Source organism: Dysidea avara, chromosome 10 (genome assembly GCF_963678975.1).
Source record: "Dysidea avara chromosome 10, odDysAvar1.4, whole genome shotgun sequence".
In the NCBI taxonomy this organism is placed as follows: Eukaryota; Metazoa; Porifera; class Demospongiae; order Dictyoceratida; family Dysideidae; genus Dysidea; species Dysidea avara.
This window is the reverse complement of record NC_089281.1, coordinates 13,251,267-13,267,221: the sequence shown is the minus strand read 5'-3', so window position 1 is coordinate 13,267,221 and position 15,955 is coordinate 13,251,267. Positions and strand designations below refer to the sequence as shown.

Genomic DNA, 15,955 nt, shown 5'->3' with positions numbered 1-15,955 from the left:
CTCTAATAGAGCAGTCAGTATCAAATGGTAACTACCTTTTGCTCTCTGGTGTTCTAGCATATTAAATATAAATCAGCTATTAACAGCATGGAGTTTAACAATACTAATATTAGTCATTTAAGTGAAATAAAACAGTCTAGTGGAGCTCTGTAGTTTATTCAAATACTGTGTTGGCCATGAAATTCAGAAACCTCTCCCTGTATTTATCAGGATCAATCACTGAAACATCATTTGCATTTCTCCTACAAACACTTGTTTTCCAGAAGTGCTCTGATTTCTTCCACAAATTATACTCTTGCAGTATGTCTATTATCCCAAAGTAGTATGTGGCAACAGGCATTTCCTCAATCCTCTGACCATCGTAAGTAGTTGGGAAGATGCTTGAAGTCTCATCATGTACATTAAGTGGATGGTATGGAGAATAGCTCCTAATGCCACCAAAATCCTGCCTAAAATGAGAGTAAACATTTGCAGAAATGAACGAGTTCTCTCTAGGTTGCTGCTCTATCAAGTCACTGTATCGTTGATATCCCGGGTTGTGTTGAACTACTTGGAAACCATCTATTGCAATGGATTCAGTCAGCCTGCGGTTTTGCTGCTGGTGATCATGAATACCAAGTATCATGCTGTAATCCATTATCTGCAGCCCAGCAAGGAATGCTGTGTCCTTTGCTAACTGTTCCAATACTGCGGTCTTATTTTCTGGACCGACGTAAACTTTCTTTTGAAGATTAAGATCCTTTAATGTTGTACCTGCTGTCACATTGCCTCGTTTTACTCTCCTACCAACAGTCGATCCTTTTAAATCATATTTTTCATGTATCTTCAAATGCTTTAAACTGTGGAATATGTTTTCCATCAAGATTACACTAATGTACTTCTGTTCCCAGGCTAGCCTGACTTGATATAAGCCATATAACCTCACTATTAGTGAATCAGGATTATCCTTTACGTACCTGTAATATGAACTAGCTATCTTGCGCAGAAATTTTTCTTCTTCAGAATTTACCGTTTTGATTATATAACGATGGTCATGGGTAAAATAGAAGAAGCTACCACTTTTCCCTTCTGTGAATTTCTCCAACATTCCGCTGCTATCCACATTATTAATGTCTTCGATATGGAAAGACTGTTTAAACGTTTCAAGGTTTAGTTTTTGGCTTTTCCATAGTAGGTAGAAAACAGATGGTTCCATGCTCACAAATGAGAACACACCATAGTTGGAGGATGGTGCAAACTTAATCTTTCGTGTGTTTAGTTCAAATGGGTTTTCCAGCATTTTCTGTTCAGTGTCCATGTCTTCATCTTCAGTAACTTGACCTATTATAACGCTAGCAGCAACTGGGTTGACAACTTGACCAAGATTTTGCACTCCCTCTACCTTTCTGATCACCCTGTCAATGAGATCTAGTATACCACGATTAATACAGTACATGACGTCTTTCCTAAGTGCCTTGCCAACGGTAGAGTCAGGCATCATTAGGGGCATGGTGAGGTCTGAAGGTGATTGCCACTTTTTCTTTCTACATCGAGCAAAGGCTTGGTTACATAAATAGCGGACATCTTTTGGTCCAATTGAAAATGTCATGAACCATGTTATACAATCAACCACACCTCTCAGACTGTGCACAGTAGCAAATGCTATTGCAAGCACAAAGGAGTGCTGGCAGCAGAAATTTGGGGTCTCCGTTCTGCTTTTTCTTATTGAAATGTACTCAGACATCCATAATCCTCCAGCTATCAGAATCTCAGATGTGAGAACAAAAACACACCAAGCATTCTGTTTGAGAATATGTGTGCGTGTCTTGTTGCTAGCAGGTAGACGTTTCCACAGTACTAATGTTGCAAATACTAGAATAGTGAAAGATGTACAGAACAATACAATGTATGGACCAACCAGGAGACCCCATGAGTAATGCTTAAAAGTTTGCAGGCGTGCTACTGACACCCAACAGAAGTAAAACATTGAGCGACCTGCAAATAAAAAATATAAATGCAAAGCTAGGTGTGTGTCACCACATACCTGCAACATTTGAGTGTGTTCCACTTGTAACTAACACAATGGTGGTGACCAGGGATGGCGTCCACACAAGTAAATGATACCTCAAACGAAGCTTGGAACCTTGACTGTAATGCAATGTACACAAGTTAGTATGCAAGAAATGATGTATGTAGTCTGTTGCTATAGCTTATCATATAGCTAGCTATTTGTGAATACCTGTTTAGCTAGTTAGCTAATTCATTTGACTGGTCATACCTGAAAGGGTTTCTAATGGAGAGGAACAGATCTAATGCTAACACAAGGAGCCAGCCAGATGATGCGATGAGGACAAACTGCAAAACAGCACCCAGCAGCTTACAACAAGTGTCGTCATTTCTGGCTGACCGAGTAGCACGTGATACAATGTGAACAATTGCAATAATGAAATCCAAAGCAGTTCTACACGACAATACGATAGGTACTGTCAATGTAGCTAATGTAACCTTACCTAACTACAAGTGCTTTAGGTAAGTATCCTGACAGTCTTCGTAATCTACAATAAGTAATGAACACTAGCAGACAACCGATCACGGAGAGGACGCTGCCACCTGCGTACACGTTCGGGACCACATTCTGAAATCTATCATGGAATTGTTCACCAGTCACGCAGCTACAATCCGTGCAATTACCACACACAGAACCGCGATCTGCCATACCTCGTAACGCTGGCTCCGACGAATTTTAAATGTTTTGTCAAAGTTTATGTTAAAAGTGAAAGCTAGAAATAATAGCAATGGATTACACGAATTTCAGTTTTCCTGCAGTCTCAAAACACTGCGCACGCTCGCGTGAATGATGTCATCATTAAATAATTCGCACACGTGAGATAGATATCTAATTCAAGTACAACATAAAATACAAAAGGGCTAGATAAAATAGATAATTACTCAAACACTGTAGATATAAATCTCAGAAATCTTTGTCTATATTCATTTGGTTCAACAGCTGATATGCCATGTGGGTCTAATCGGGTGATGCTTGTCTTCCAAAAGTGCTCCAGTTTTTTCCGCACATTGTACTGCTGCAGGATGTCCACTATCCCAAAATAATAAGTAGCCACTGGAATTCTATCAATACTAACCCCATCATAAGTACGTGGAAAATCGTTCTCACTTGCCTGACGAGCCAACTGTGCATCTCCTCTGTGATAAATGGGATGGCGTGGAGTGTAGCTTCTGAGTCCGCCAAAATCTTGCCTAAACCATGGGCTAACCTCAACAGGAATAAAAGTCTCTTCTCTTGAAAGAAATAGTTGATCTTTTAGTGAAGGACGTTCGCTACCACCGAGTGAGTCAACTACTTCAAACCCACCAGTTGCAAAGCTACCTGCACTAACTACTCGTCGATTCTCGTCTCTTTCATGATCATGAATACCCAGTAATAGACTGTAGTCCATTATACCAACAGATTTGAGGAATGCTGTGTCTTTCTGCAGTTGGTCCATTATTGCTGTCTTGTTGTCTGGTCCAACATAGACCTTCTTGTCTAAATCAAGGTCTTTCAGCACTGATGAACCAACCGACACACTGTCTCCTTTTATAACTCTTCTGCCAACAGTAGATCCTTTCAAGTCATACTTTTCATGTATCTTCAACTGATCTATGCTGTGGAAAATGTTCTCCATTACAATGACACTAATGTATTTCTGCCCCCAGGCTAGCCTGACTTGGTATAGGCCATACAACCTCACAATTAGAGTTTCAGGATTATCCTTGATATGATTGTAGTAACGACGTGCTATCTTACGAAGAAATTTCTCTTCTTCAGTGGACACTGTTTTAATTATGTAACGATGATCGAGAGTGAAATAAAAGAAACTGCCACTCTTTCCTTCTGTGAACTTCTCTGACAATCCAGAACTATCAACGTCATTGATGTCATCAAGGAAAAATGATTGCTTAAAATTTTGAAGATTTAGTTTTTGACATTTCCACAAGAGACGAAAAATTGACGGCTCCATGCTCACAAATGTAAAGGACCCACTCAAGTTGGAAGATGGCTTAAACTTGATCATTCGAGTAGTCGATTCAAGACTTGATGTCTGCTCTGCTTTTTGATCTTCTTCCGCATCAGCATGTTCCAGCATTATGGCTGCAACAATCTTGTTTGTAGCACTGCCAACACCACGATCATCTTCCTGTCTCAGTACAGCTTGGTCAATGACATCTAGTATTCCTCGGTTGATACAATAGATAACACCACTACGTAAAGATTGGTCTACAGAAGTGTCTGATATCAACAAAGGAACATCCAAGTCATTGGAAACACTCCAAGATCTTGTGTTGAAACATCGCAAGCACTTTTGCCAAAGGTAGCGAAAGTCTTTAGGTCCTATGGAGAAGATTATGAACCATGTAATACAATCGGCAACACCTCGCAAGCTATGGGCTACTGCATATACTATCGCAAAAATATATGACCTTTCTCCACAAAAACATAAATTATCATTCACTAATATGAACTCCGCTATCCATATGCCTCCGACAACAACTGTTTCAGATATAACCACTGAGATGTACCAGGCATTCTTCCTAAGTACTTGTGTACGTTTCTTGCTGCTTATCGGCAAATGTCTTCCCAGTGCCACAATACTAAATAGTAGAATACATACTGACACAATGAAGAAGACAATCTGTGGTCCCATCAGCAAACCCCATGAGAAGCTACTAAATTTTTCTGTAGTATGGTTGACAGACACCCAACAGTAGTAAAACATGGAGCGGCCTACAAATCATTAATGCATATAAAACAAACGTAACTATGCTGTACATTAAATTACCTGCGTACTGTGCATCATTACCACTGGCTACCAGCACAATTGTGGTAGCTATAGATGGGATCCACACCAATGCATGATATCGTAAGCGTAACTTTGAGCCAAGGCTAAAAAGTATAACAAAACAAAAATAACACTATACAATGTTACACTAAATACACACTGCATTACTAAAGTTATATTACGGCAAAAGGGCCACAGGTAAAGCAGACAATTTCCATGTGGTTTTTTGCTACACGGGCATAGGTGCTCCATATTTACGTGGTTAAATGCCATGGTTACTATTAGTCTAGTATACAGCTATTACCCAAGGGCAGCTGCTATTTGGGAGTGGCATCTCTCCACTATTAAATCTTGGTGGTGTTTATAGCATAAGCAGTTCTCAAGTGTGGCGAATGTTCAATAAAAACTTTTGTTACAAGAAGAGTATGTACTTCATGTTTAGTTCTTACTGTGATGTGCACTAAAAGGAAACTACACATGATGTAGGCCTCTAGATATATGATGTAGAACAATATTGCTCTTTTCTTTACTGAGAATAATACAGTCTTCTTCACCTTCCTAACCCAAGGATAAGCAGATAATTCCTTTAGGTCAAATAATAGCCACAGCTTTTATATTCAAGTATGGCATTTACGCTCTATTATTAAGGGCACAGTGCAGCGACTGTTCAAATGTGGCAACTATTTAGGGTGCAATGTTCAACCAAGGAAATACAGTGTATATGTATCATGATCTACATGGACACTTATAAACAAACTAACTGGACTACCGTTTTAGCGATATAACGCGATATTTTGCAAGTATCGAAATCGCGATATTTTGTTATTAACTATTGTGATACCAGGCCTGTATATACATTGTTGTCATTAAAAAATCCATTTGTTATGCAGTACTAGGCTAAGAATCCTTATAAGTGATAAAGTCCACCCACCTAGCTTCCCCTGCAGAGAGGTGTGAACACCACAACATAACCTCAAAGCATGTGTTACAATATCTGTTACTGTAAACAAGAATGATAGTGGCTAGTTTACTATCACCTATAAGGACTTCCTGCAGGAATGCTGAGCAATACAGTATGTAGCAGCAGCTATGATTGACTTATTCATAAGTATCGTGAACTATTCAGCATCGATCGTGATACTAAAATGGCAGTATCGCTCAGCCCTACCAACAACAGGGAGGGACATACCCCTTAATGATCTATAGCGACTGATCATAAATGCATGGCTCTTATTGGTAGCACAGTGAATAACAAGACTATGCCCCTTAAATATAGCAAATAGTCCAGTTGTCTGAGGCCTACTCTGATAATGCAGTCACCCTAATACAATAGCCATGTTTGATATTCTAATAGAACAGTCACATGTGTACCATATAGGGGAAAGTTTCAATGGACCAAACTTTTGTGGATTACACAGTGTGGCAAAACCGTGTAAGTTTCCCCATGAATGCTGTATTTGTCCATAAGTAGCAATGTGGAAAGTCCCCAGCTTCTTTTGTGAGCCACGCCTACTTATTTGATTGTGCATCACTGTCTGTAGTTAATTGTACGTGGAGCCACACCTATTTAGCAAGGTGTGTTGCAGCAATCTGAAGGCATGCACGAAGCCATGTGTATTGCTGTGTGTATGCCCAATGTAGAGCCATGCCCACTTTAATTGATCATCAGGTGCCAGTATATTTTCACATTGTAATCATCGTGAGCCACGCCCACTTATCGACAAATAAATGTGCATTGTTTATGTGCATGGCCAGGCATTTTGAGCGGGCACTGCCATACTTTCATCCACTGTGAAAGTTTAACCACCTAGTTTAACTGCGAATAAGCTTGTTTGCCCTCTACTGCAAAACTTTCACCCATTGAAACTTCTCCCTATATAGCTATAACAAAAGACTAGTATATTAAACTATTAATGAAGTAGGGATTTAAGCAATAAAAACTAGTGATAAAGTTATATGAATGATCACCAACAGCCTGGGACTCTCATACACATCTCAGAAATCCAATTAGAAATCCATTGAATAGTAGAAATCCTGAAACCTGGAATCAAACAAAATTGGCAATTTTACCTATTTTCAACTGCCACAAGTGGATATAGCTAAGAGATTACTGTTATTAATAATTTGTCAGCTACGGCAACTTAAGTTACGATGAAGATGACTATGACAGTGACTGGGTAGTTATAACTCGAGCTACGACGATGATTTGGAGTAATTGACTTCCAGATGCTCTGTGCAAAGAACAATTGGCTCTTGACGAGGCTCCTGTGGTTCTATAGTCCCTTTTAGAAGTAGAAACGTTTTAGTAAAATATTGTATTTATAAATATGTATGAAATCCTTAAAAATTGGGACATGATTTTGTGTGGGCATTGGCAACCTCGATGATGGCTGGCATTACAACATAGCTCTATGGAAAAATCCATACTTCAGCATTTAAACAAGTTGACAAGCCAATATAGGGATTTCCCACAAAGACATGCTGTAATGCCATCCATTCATATCATTTTTTATCCAAAGTAGAGATTTTCCCGCAGAGCCATGTTGTAATGTCATCATTCATATAATCTCGTCTTACTGGTTTTATCAATTAGATATCTACTTCATTTTCAATTAATAAACAAACTAATACTGTGACAATATATTACTATGGCTATACTGTAACAGTATCGAGGCTCACTTAATTTATTGCAAAACTTTCACAAAATTGTTTATGGTAAAGTAGATGTTTCATTCACACTTTTCCATATATCTGTAAATGTTTTCATACTAGACTTATGAATACCTAAGCAAGTTTGGTCCAACCAACTGTAACGTACACAAACAAAGCTGTTTTCTCTGCTCTTGCTATTAGGAATAAGACATTACCATAGTTTGGCATTGTAAGGACTCAAGAGATCACGGGAGAGACCACGTGAGCGATCCGCGGGACTGGACTAGAACACGTTTTTATCTGTAGTCATGTTTGTTGAAGTAAACATCATACTATTTAGTGATATATTGATTCCTGTGATATTGCTGAACTCTATAAGCTGCTTTGGGTAAGCGTGACCTTACAACTTGGAGGTCCTACCAAGATCACAGAGGAAACATTTGAGTCCAGCAGTTGGCAGTCCGTGGAGTGAAACAAAAAATCAGTCACTCACATCACCAGTAGCTGAACCGTCCATTCTCTGTCTTGAAATTGAGATAAGTGTCCAACGACGTGTTAAATGAAGATGGAGGATAAGTGTGCCACGTGCCAGAAGCCAGTGGAAGACGCAGAGAAGGCCATGGAGTGTGATTTCTGCGACCAGTGGGAGCACTTAGATTGTGTGAGGCAGAGGGAGAGGCCGACAGAGGGTTTGTATCAAGAGTTAATGCATTGTCACTTGAAATCAATTTTGTATGTGTGTTCATGTTGCCGTCGGAAGGGCCCTGTGCCTCAGCGAATCTATCAATTAGAAAAAGAGCTTGCACGTGTTGACGAATCACAGTCGGCCAGTGCACATTTATTAGAAGAGAGAGGCATTAATTAGAGAGTTGAGCCAACAAAATGCCGAGTTAGTAGCGCAGCATTTGTCACTGCAAGCAGAGGTGGTTAAGCTCACACAACAGTTAATGGGTGTAAAACTGGGGCAAAATGCATGGAGTACATCAGTTAAGCCTAAGACAGCTGCAGAAAGTAGTCTCCATAGTACAAGTCAGATGGGCCACCATCCTTATTGGATAGTGAGAGTGAATCAGGTGATGACCAACGTCTTCCACCAGTACGTAGAAGAACTAGGACAAGTTTGCACCCTCCTGGGTTTAAAAAGCTAATCACCTGGATGGCTAAGTTCAGTGGAGAGAAGGCCAATGTCAACTTCAAGGTCTGGTTAGATGATTTCTTGGAAGCCACAGGAGATTGTGGTTGGAGTAAGAGCTAGATGGTTCTTGTGGTTTCTCGCAGGAGCAGCCAAGGCATCATGGCTACATTCACTGAAGCCTACAGGCAAAACCAGTTGGGGTATGATTGTTGCAGTGTTCAAGGGAGAGTATGGTGTCCACCTTGATCCTCGCACTGCTTACCAGCGCTGTCATGAACTTAGATATGACCAATTCAGATCTGCCTAGGGTTTGTTGGCTGCAATGAGAGAGTACCAGCACATGGCTCTGCAGAAATTGACTGATGTCTACCTTGAATTCATATTATGGAACAAGGTTCCTGTTGAATTGCAGCAGGAAGTTAAAGAGATTTCAACAGACGGGTCTGTAAATGCACTTCTACAGAAGCTGTTGAGGGCAGAGGCGGTAATTCAAGAGCATGCACGGCAAACCAAGGCATCTTCTGGTGATTCAATGTCAAGGAGTACTGATAGTCAGAGTAAGAAGGACTCCACTGAGAGGTCAGCATCAAGTCCCCTGCACACAATGTTGGAGCAGCAAAGAAGCCAGATGAGGGCAGTGAGATGAACATGAAGGGTGTCAAATGCTTTAAGTGCAAACAGAAGGGCCACCTAGCCAAGTTATGCCCAGATGGTAAGAAGCCATCTCATCGGGTGGACCTGGAAGAATCTGCAGCTGAAACTACTGAGTCGGGTAATGAGCAAGACCTGACAATAGATGAGGCAAAGGAACCTGACCCTTGGTTGCTAACTGTGACACCTGGAGGTAAAGAGAATGATGGCACCGCTAATACAAGAGGGCCAACATACAAGGTAAATCTTGCAGTTGAAGAAGTGAGAGTCAGAGGACCATGGTGCACAAGTGTCTCTGGTGCGCAAGGAGTTACTGCCAGTTATAAGGAAGAGATGTGGATGGACCCTGGATGAGTGCCACAAGTTGAATCTGAAGATGGGACCGCAGCCAATAGGAGCAATTGGTGCAGCACTAGGAGCTGTCTCCTTGGTACGTCTATGTGTGTCTGTAGAAGAGACAGATGTTGTAAAGGAGATTCCCTGTTTTGTACTGGCACCAGAAAAGCTGATCTGGAGTGGAGAAGTAGCTAATTGTGGCATAATACTTGGAAAAAATGCCTTGGTGAGTCTAGGTTTTTGTGTTGTCCATTTCAATGGTACTGAGGTGCACCCTGAAGGACACAGAGGAAGTGTGACCAGGATGGTACAACTAAAGTGGAAGCTGTCAGTGAGGGTCATGACAAGTCCAGCATAGCACCGTATGTAGCTGAACCTGAGAAGCATAGTGATAGTGATCAATGAGGTCTTTCAGCACTGAGGGTTTCATTAGACCATGCTGTGTGAGTGGGACCTCAGCAAACCACAGTTGATGATGTGAGGATAGGAGAGCCTGTGGACAAGATACAAGTTACAGAAGGTATTGTGATCCCTGCGGAAGGAGAACTTACTTCAAGGAGTTGTGACTTCATGGAAAGCATCTGGTCAGGACAAGAGAAGTTTACTGTGACACTTACCAACTGGGGAAGTTTATCCCTAATGTTGGAGAAAGGAGATCTTGTTGGACAAATTGAAGAAGTACACGTGGTAGACTTGAATGAGGATTAGGGCTGAGCGATAGTGAAATTTTCACTGTCCGAACGATATCAAGACATTGTTCACGATAGACGATAGTAAAACAATAGTGATAATTCACCTATTTCCTATTAGTTGCCTTCAAAGAGAGTTGTAAGGAGGGATGTACCCATGCATGTATTTTGTATAAGATATTAAACAGCCTTTTAGGCTGATCCTTCTTATTATTTTAAAGTATTTTTCAGATATTTCTCCGTATTTTACTTAGTAGCCCCCATGCGTCCAGATTAGTACTGGTCCGCAAGAAGGATGGTGGTCTGCGAGTGTGCGTCGATTACAGGGGGATAAACAAAGACACTGTGCCGGATTGTTTCCCCATCCCATGGTCGGCCACAGATAGATGACTTGATTGACATGGTAGGTCGATGTGGAGGCAAGGTGTTCACAACGTTAGATCTGATGAAGGGGTACTACTAGATTACAATGCATCCTGAGTCCAAGGAGAAAACAACATTCACGTGTCATATGGGTAATTTCTAATATAGGAGGATGCCCTTTGGCCTTACTAATGTGCCAGCCACCTTTCAAAGGTGAACGAACCAACTGTTCTGTGGAAGGAAGTGGGACTTTGTGTTTGTTCACTTGGACGACCTGCTTATTGTGTCAAAGACAATGGCTGACCACTTAGAACATTTGAGGAAGGTACTAGATCGCTTGCAAGAAGTTGGGTTGAAGTTGAAACCAAGCAAGTGTGGTTTTGCTAAGGAACGAGTGGAGTACTTAGGACATACACTGTCAGCTGAAGGAGTACTGCTGAATGATGCTAAGATTGAGGCGGTCAGGAATTTTCCAAGGCCAAAATCTAGCAAGGAAGTCAAGAGTTTTCTTGGTCTTGTTAACTTTTACTGTAGACACCTTCCAAATTTTTGCAGTAGTGGCCAGGCCACTGACAAGGATCAACAAGACGTCAAGGACACCAGTACCATTCCAGTGGAGCAGTGCATGTGAACCTGTATTCCAGAAGGCCAAAGAATTGTTTGCCTCAGCACCACTTCTGTGCCCACCTAATCTGTCATTAGAGTTCTACTTATGGACAGATGCCAGTAGTCTTGGATTTGGAGCAGTTTTGGAACAGGTGGGAGAGGATGGCTTTCATCATCCTGTAGCCTATGCCAGTCGACAAACGAATGTGGCTGAAGCCAAGTGCGCACCAACTGAGTTGGAAGTTGCTGCATTGGTACATTCAGTTACTCACTTTGAAGTGTATTTGCTAGGCAATAACCTTCACTGTTTATACTGACCACCAGGCTTTGGTGAGTGCATTTTTACCTCACATGAAGAGTCAAGTGAATTAGCTAGATGGTATTTGAAGCTGGTACCCTTTCTGCCAAAGATGACGCTGGAATACAAGCCAACACAGTGGCTGATCTCTCAAGAGCCCTACTGCCATCATCTCAGGAGGAGGGAAGGGTCATGCAAATGTCTCAGGAGCCTCAATCAGTATCAGAGCCTGGTGATAGAATAGTAAGTCAGGTAAGACAGCAGCAGCAGCAAGATCCAGAGTTAGTCAAGTTGTATTGCTACTTGAAGGCAAGGGTACTACCTGATGACCCTCAGGAGGCAAAGGTAATTTGTAATTTGGCTAAAAAAGGATATTTCCTTGTAGATAATGTGCTGTACTTTGAGAGAGCTGATGTGCCAGATCGATGCAGAGTGGTGGTACCGAAGCACTTGAGGCAGAAGATTGTGGATGAGCATCACGATGAGGCGTATGCAGGTCATTTTTCAGTTAAGAAGATGTCTCAACGTATTTGTCAGTACTTCTACTGGACTGGTATGAAGGGTGACATTTACAAGAACTGTTCTTCGTGTGTTACGTGCGCATCTGTCAGTGGGAAGGCAACCGTGAATGACCGGCTTTAGTAAGTATTCCTATAGTAAAACAATAAGAAGTGTTATATCCCTATTGCACTTTTCCATTATGGTATCTTGAGCACAGTAGGGATATAACACTTATTGTTTTACTTGGGCACAGTAGGGATATAACACTTCTTATTGTTTTACTGTGATTTAATATTGTGCACTACTCCAGCTTATTTCAGTACATTTTATCGATGTGTTATGGTCCCTACTCTAGTTGAAAATTCCAATTTTTTTTGTGTACTTGTCAGTTTTACTTGGGTTTATTCACAAATGTTTCAGAATATGGACTGCATCCACTTTACTGAATGTTTCCATGATATCCTGTTCATAAACAAATATAACTGCGTTGCAATCCTAATCAATTTTTTTATGCATGCTTATAAATTAAATTAATTACAAATTACATTCGCGCCCAGGCAAAAACAATCCTGTAAGAATATTTGCAACTTGCAAGACCTTGCAAGAAAAACCAGTCATTTCTTGCAAAAACTCAGCAGAATCTTGCAGGATCGTTGCTGGGATATATATACATACTTGGGTGATTATGTACATAATAGCTATACAGGCACAATGTGGAGTCTAGGGAATCTATAAACCCTAAAGTCCCAGGCACACAAGCACAGCTAAGGGCCTAAGAGTATATAAACGCCATAAACTCCACATTGTGCCCATATTACTGCCATAGACTTATATTTTACTTCTTCCATGGTTGTTTCTGCTGTAAAGCATCAACAAAGAAGCTAATAATACTAGCACCATAGCAACCACATGATACAATTAAGCACCCTCATGTTAGGAATGCATATAGACTCATTATTGGATAAACCTAGATTTTGATATATATATTATATGTATACTGTGGATTTTCTGTCTGTTTGAACATTGCATACTGCATAAATCACATGGAATATAATATGCAATACTCAGTACGTGATACACAATGTTTAAACGGCCACAGTATTAAAGGCGTGGAGTATAATAATCTACAATAAGGGCTAACCTAAAACACTATTAATGTAGGTAAATCACACAATACAAGTTTCTGTACAACATTCTCACTTCATAGTACAACATGTATACAATCGTACCTGAAGGGATTTCTTATTGAGAACATCAAGTCAATTGCTAGTGCAAAATACCATGCCGACGATGCAAAGAGAGCAAACTGCAGGAGTGGTCCCAGCACTTTACACCCAGTGTCATCGTTCTTAGAAGAGTTAGCAATACGAGATACGATGTGAATCACCGCAATGAAAAAGTCCAGCACAGTTCTGCAGAAAAGGTCACCGTATTATCGCAACACGCACAAATTATGACAAATTCCAATACCTGTAGAAAAGTACTCTAGCTAAAAACCTTGGTAATTTCCTCCGTAAAACAGCGTAAGCGATAAAGACGAGGACACAACTGATTACTGAAGGAATGCTGCATATCATGTAGACCTGCGGCAAGGTATCCCTAAAATCTCTTCGAAATTGTTCACTAGTGTTTTGACTACAGTTACAACCAGCATCCAAGGAGTCGTTCATTATGTTAGAATTCAATTTCACAGACAATAACAGTTACTGCAAGGCATCTAGCCCATCTAATTTTAGATCCGTTTTATTTAACGCGCACTGTAAATTGAAGGTAGGCCATGCATCATGTGATTAGCACGTGAATCTAAGATGCAGACTTGGAATCTAGTCCTGTTCACTCTAGTATTGTTGTTTTGTGATGTTAGGTCGAGTAATGTGGATGGTGAGTGGAATGGTAACAAGCACGAGTTTTTGGACAAGTTTGCCGTGACCAGTGGACATCACATTTACATGTACGGAAATTTTACGGCGAACAGTAATGCTACCGCTACTCTAGTATTTGCCCCAGCTGATTTATGGAAAAGTCTGCACAAGAATGTTCAAAAACACAGTATTTACAACAACAGAACCTGTACATCAGTCTTGGCTCCTCTCTGCAACAGGACTGAGGGAAGTTATGTATACACCAGGGAGGTGCCATGTGGAGATGTGTGCCACTCCCAACCTGAAAACATCATCCCAGTTCCCCATAGCCAAGTTACATATAAAATTGAAAATGTGTCAACACAGTTTTATTATGCCATTCTTGTACCTTGCTTACCGATGGAAAGTTGTAACTGGAGCTATTCAAGTGGTAAAATATTTGCTACCATTTCATATGATGTATGGTTTGTTAGTGGGGATCCATTTGCTAGTAATCATGACATATTTACATATCAATTTTCTTATGATGAACATGGAGCTCTTGTGGTGCTTATAATTGTAATTATTCTGTATGGAATTCTAGTACCGTTCCATCTAGTCGGCTACACATGGCTGTTTGGAAAATGTGATATGCCCAATTTTGTTCGAGTGTTTACAGTTGCAATGTTGATTGAATGCACTGGTGTAATATTTGTGATCGTACATTATATCACTTTTGCTCATGATGGCCAGGGAATTGTTGTGTTCTATGACCTTGGGTTTTTCCTGGAGGTATTAGCAGATTGTGTCCTCTTGTTGATTGTCCTACTCATTGCTAAGGGATATCGTATCACCATCAGTATTATCCGACGTAAGCGACTGCTGGCCATCATCTGGTTGATGTATTTCTTCTCAGTGATCACATTTTCAGTGTGGACGTTGGTGAGTACACATGTATCACATAAGTTGATCATGCTTCTGTTTGTTCCACAATTAGTTACTTTAGGATTACTGTATATATTTTAAAAATTGGCAGGAGGAAATTTGGAAAGCAAATCAGCGATGACACGGCTTCAGTGAGAATAGTAAAATTCTCGACTCAAAATGGCTTAGTTGTCTGCTTGTTCACTAACTTACCTGATACACAGCAATATTTCACAGTTCACAGGCTTTCAGTAGCCTGCAGGTATAGTCAAAAGAATGTAAAGTTTGAAGTACTCTAACAGAACAATCTTTTTGCCATTAAAATGGATATTATTTTGAGGACTATTTCATTGTAGCTTCAGACACCATTAAATACAACTGGTTAGGTTTAAAAATTGAACCATCAATATTGGGGCTGTAGAAAACAACACTACATGTTACATACTATACATACCCCAGGCATCTATAGCAAACTGTTGCCACTGACAGATGATGAAGTACTTAAGTTATAGTGCAGTTCTCCGCTTGAAGGGTAAATAAATCAATGTTTTAAGTCAATGGTAATGTGGTATGTTTGTTTTATGTAGTATGTTATTTCACTGGTCGATTTATAATGACATGAGATTCTTTTTTAGTTTGGGTTATCCAAGGAGTCAGATAAAAATGAGTACCAGGAATGGGCTGGTGGACTCTTACTTGCTTGTCGACTGATTGCTCTGATTTACACTATTTTTGAGCTACGCTCTACGTACTTACAAGAAGACGACCCAGTGAAGATCCGTCTGTACATTGTCTTCTTCTTTGTGTGTCTGGTTTGGTTCTTGTACCTGCCAGTATCTGTGATAGTAGCAGCAACTCTTAACCCAGTCTACCGGGCAATGATTGTGAGAACTTCAAGCAGAGTTTTTGATTTTATGGGTTTCCTTGGTATGACCATCTTCTTATACCCATACTGGTCTAACCGGTATTTCCAGTTTAGTCACTGGTTCACTGAAGATGAAGCTGCAAGACTGATATAATGTAGCCACCATTTACAGGCTGTGTAATTGTAAATTTTTATTGCTTTAATTTATATTTTTATGTAAACTTTTAACAGTATGACAATGGTAATGGTATGGGGATGATTGTGATACATACGT

The 15,955-nt window shown here is 40.4% G+C and overlaps 3 protein-coding genes across 4 annotated transcripts; 1 reads left to right on the top strand and 2 right to left on the bottom strand.

The window, feature by feature from the left end:
• Positions 1-51: 51 nt before the first annotated feature.
• LOC136269195 (phosphatidylinositol 4-phosphate 5-kinase type-1 beta-like) lies at positions 52-2,839 on the bottom strand. 2 transcript variants are annotated; one of them, XM_066064694.1, is made up of 4 exons: positions 2,490-2,839; positions 2,258-2,440; positions 2,024-2,127; positions 52-1,974 (listed from the first exon to the last, which is right to left on the bottom strand). In XM_066064694.1, exons 1-4 carry the CDS (start codon positions 2,693-2,695, stop codon positions 155-157), a joined length of 2,313 nt encoding a protein of 770 aa, XP_065920766.1. In that variant the 5' UTR covers positions 2,696-2,839; the 3' UTR covers positions 52-154. The 2 variants fall into 2 exon arrangements, with proteins under 2 accessions (XP_065920766.1, XP_065920767.1); XM_066064695.1 differs by having other exon boundaries at positions 52-2,651; positions 2,698-2,833.
• A 6-nt stretch (positions 2,840-2,845) lies between these two features.
• LOC136269194 (uncharacterized) lies at positions 2,846-13,822 on the bottom strand. The gene is made up of 4 exons (XM_066064693.1): positions 13,522-13,822; positions 13,281-13,463; positions 4,821-4,924; positions 2,846-4,765 (listed from the first exon to the last, which is right to left on the bottom strand). The coding sequence occupies exons 1-4, from the start codon at positions 13,719-13,721 to the stop codon at positions 2,925-2,927; spliced, it is 2,328 nt and encodes a 775-aa protein (XP_065920765.1). The 5' UTR covers positions 13,722-13,822; the 3' UTR covers positions 2,846-2,924.
• On the top strand, positions 13,791-15,914 carry LOC136269209 (transmembrane protein 145-like). The gene is made up of 2 exons (XM_066064713.1): positions 13,791-14,834; positions 15,452-15,914. The coding sequence occupies exons 1-2, from the start codon at positions 13,860-13,862 to the stop codon at positions 15,833-15,835; spliced, it is 1,359 nt and encodes a 452-aa protein (XP_065920785.1). The 5' UTR covers positions 13,791-13,859; the 3' UTR covers positions 15,836-15,914.
• Positions 15,915-15,955: the final 41 nt, after the last annotated feature.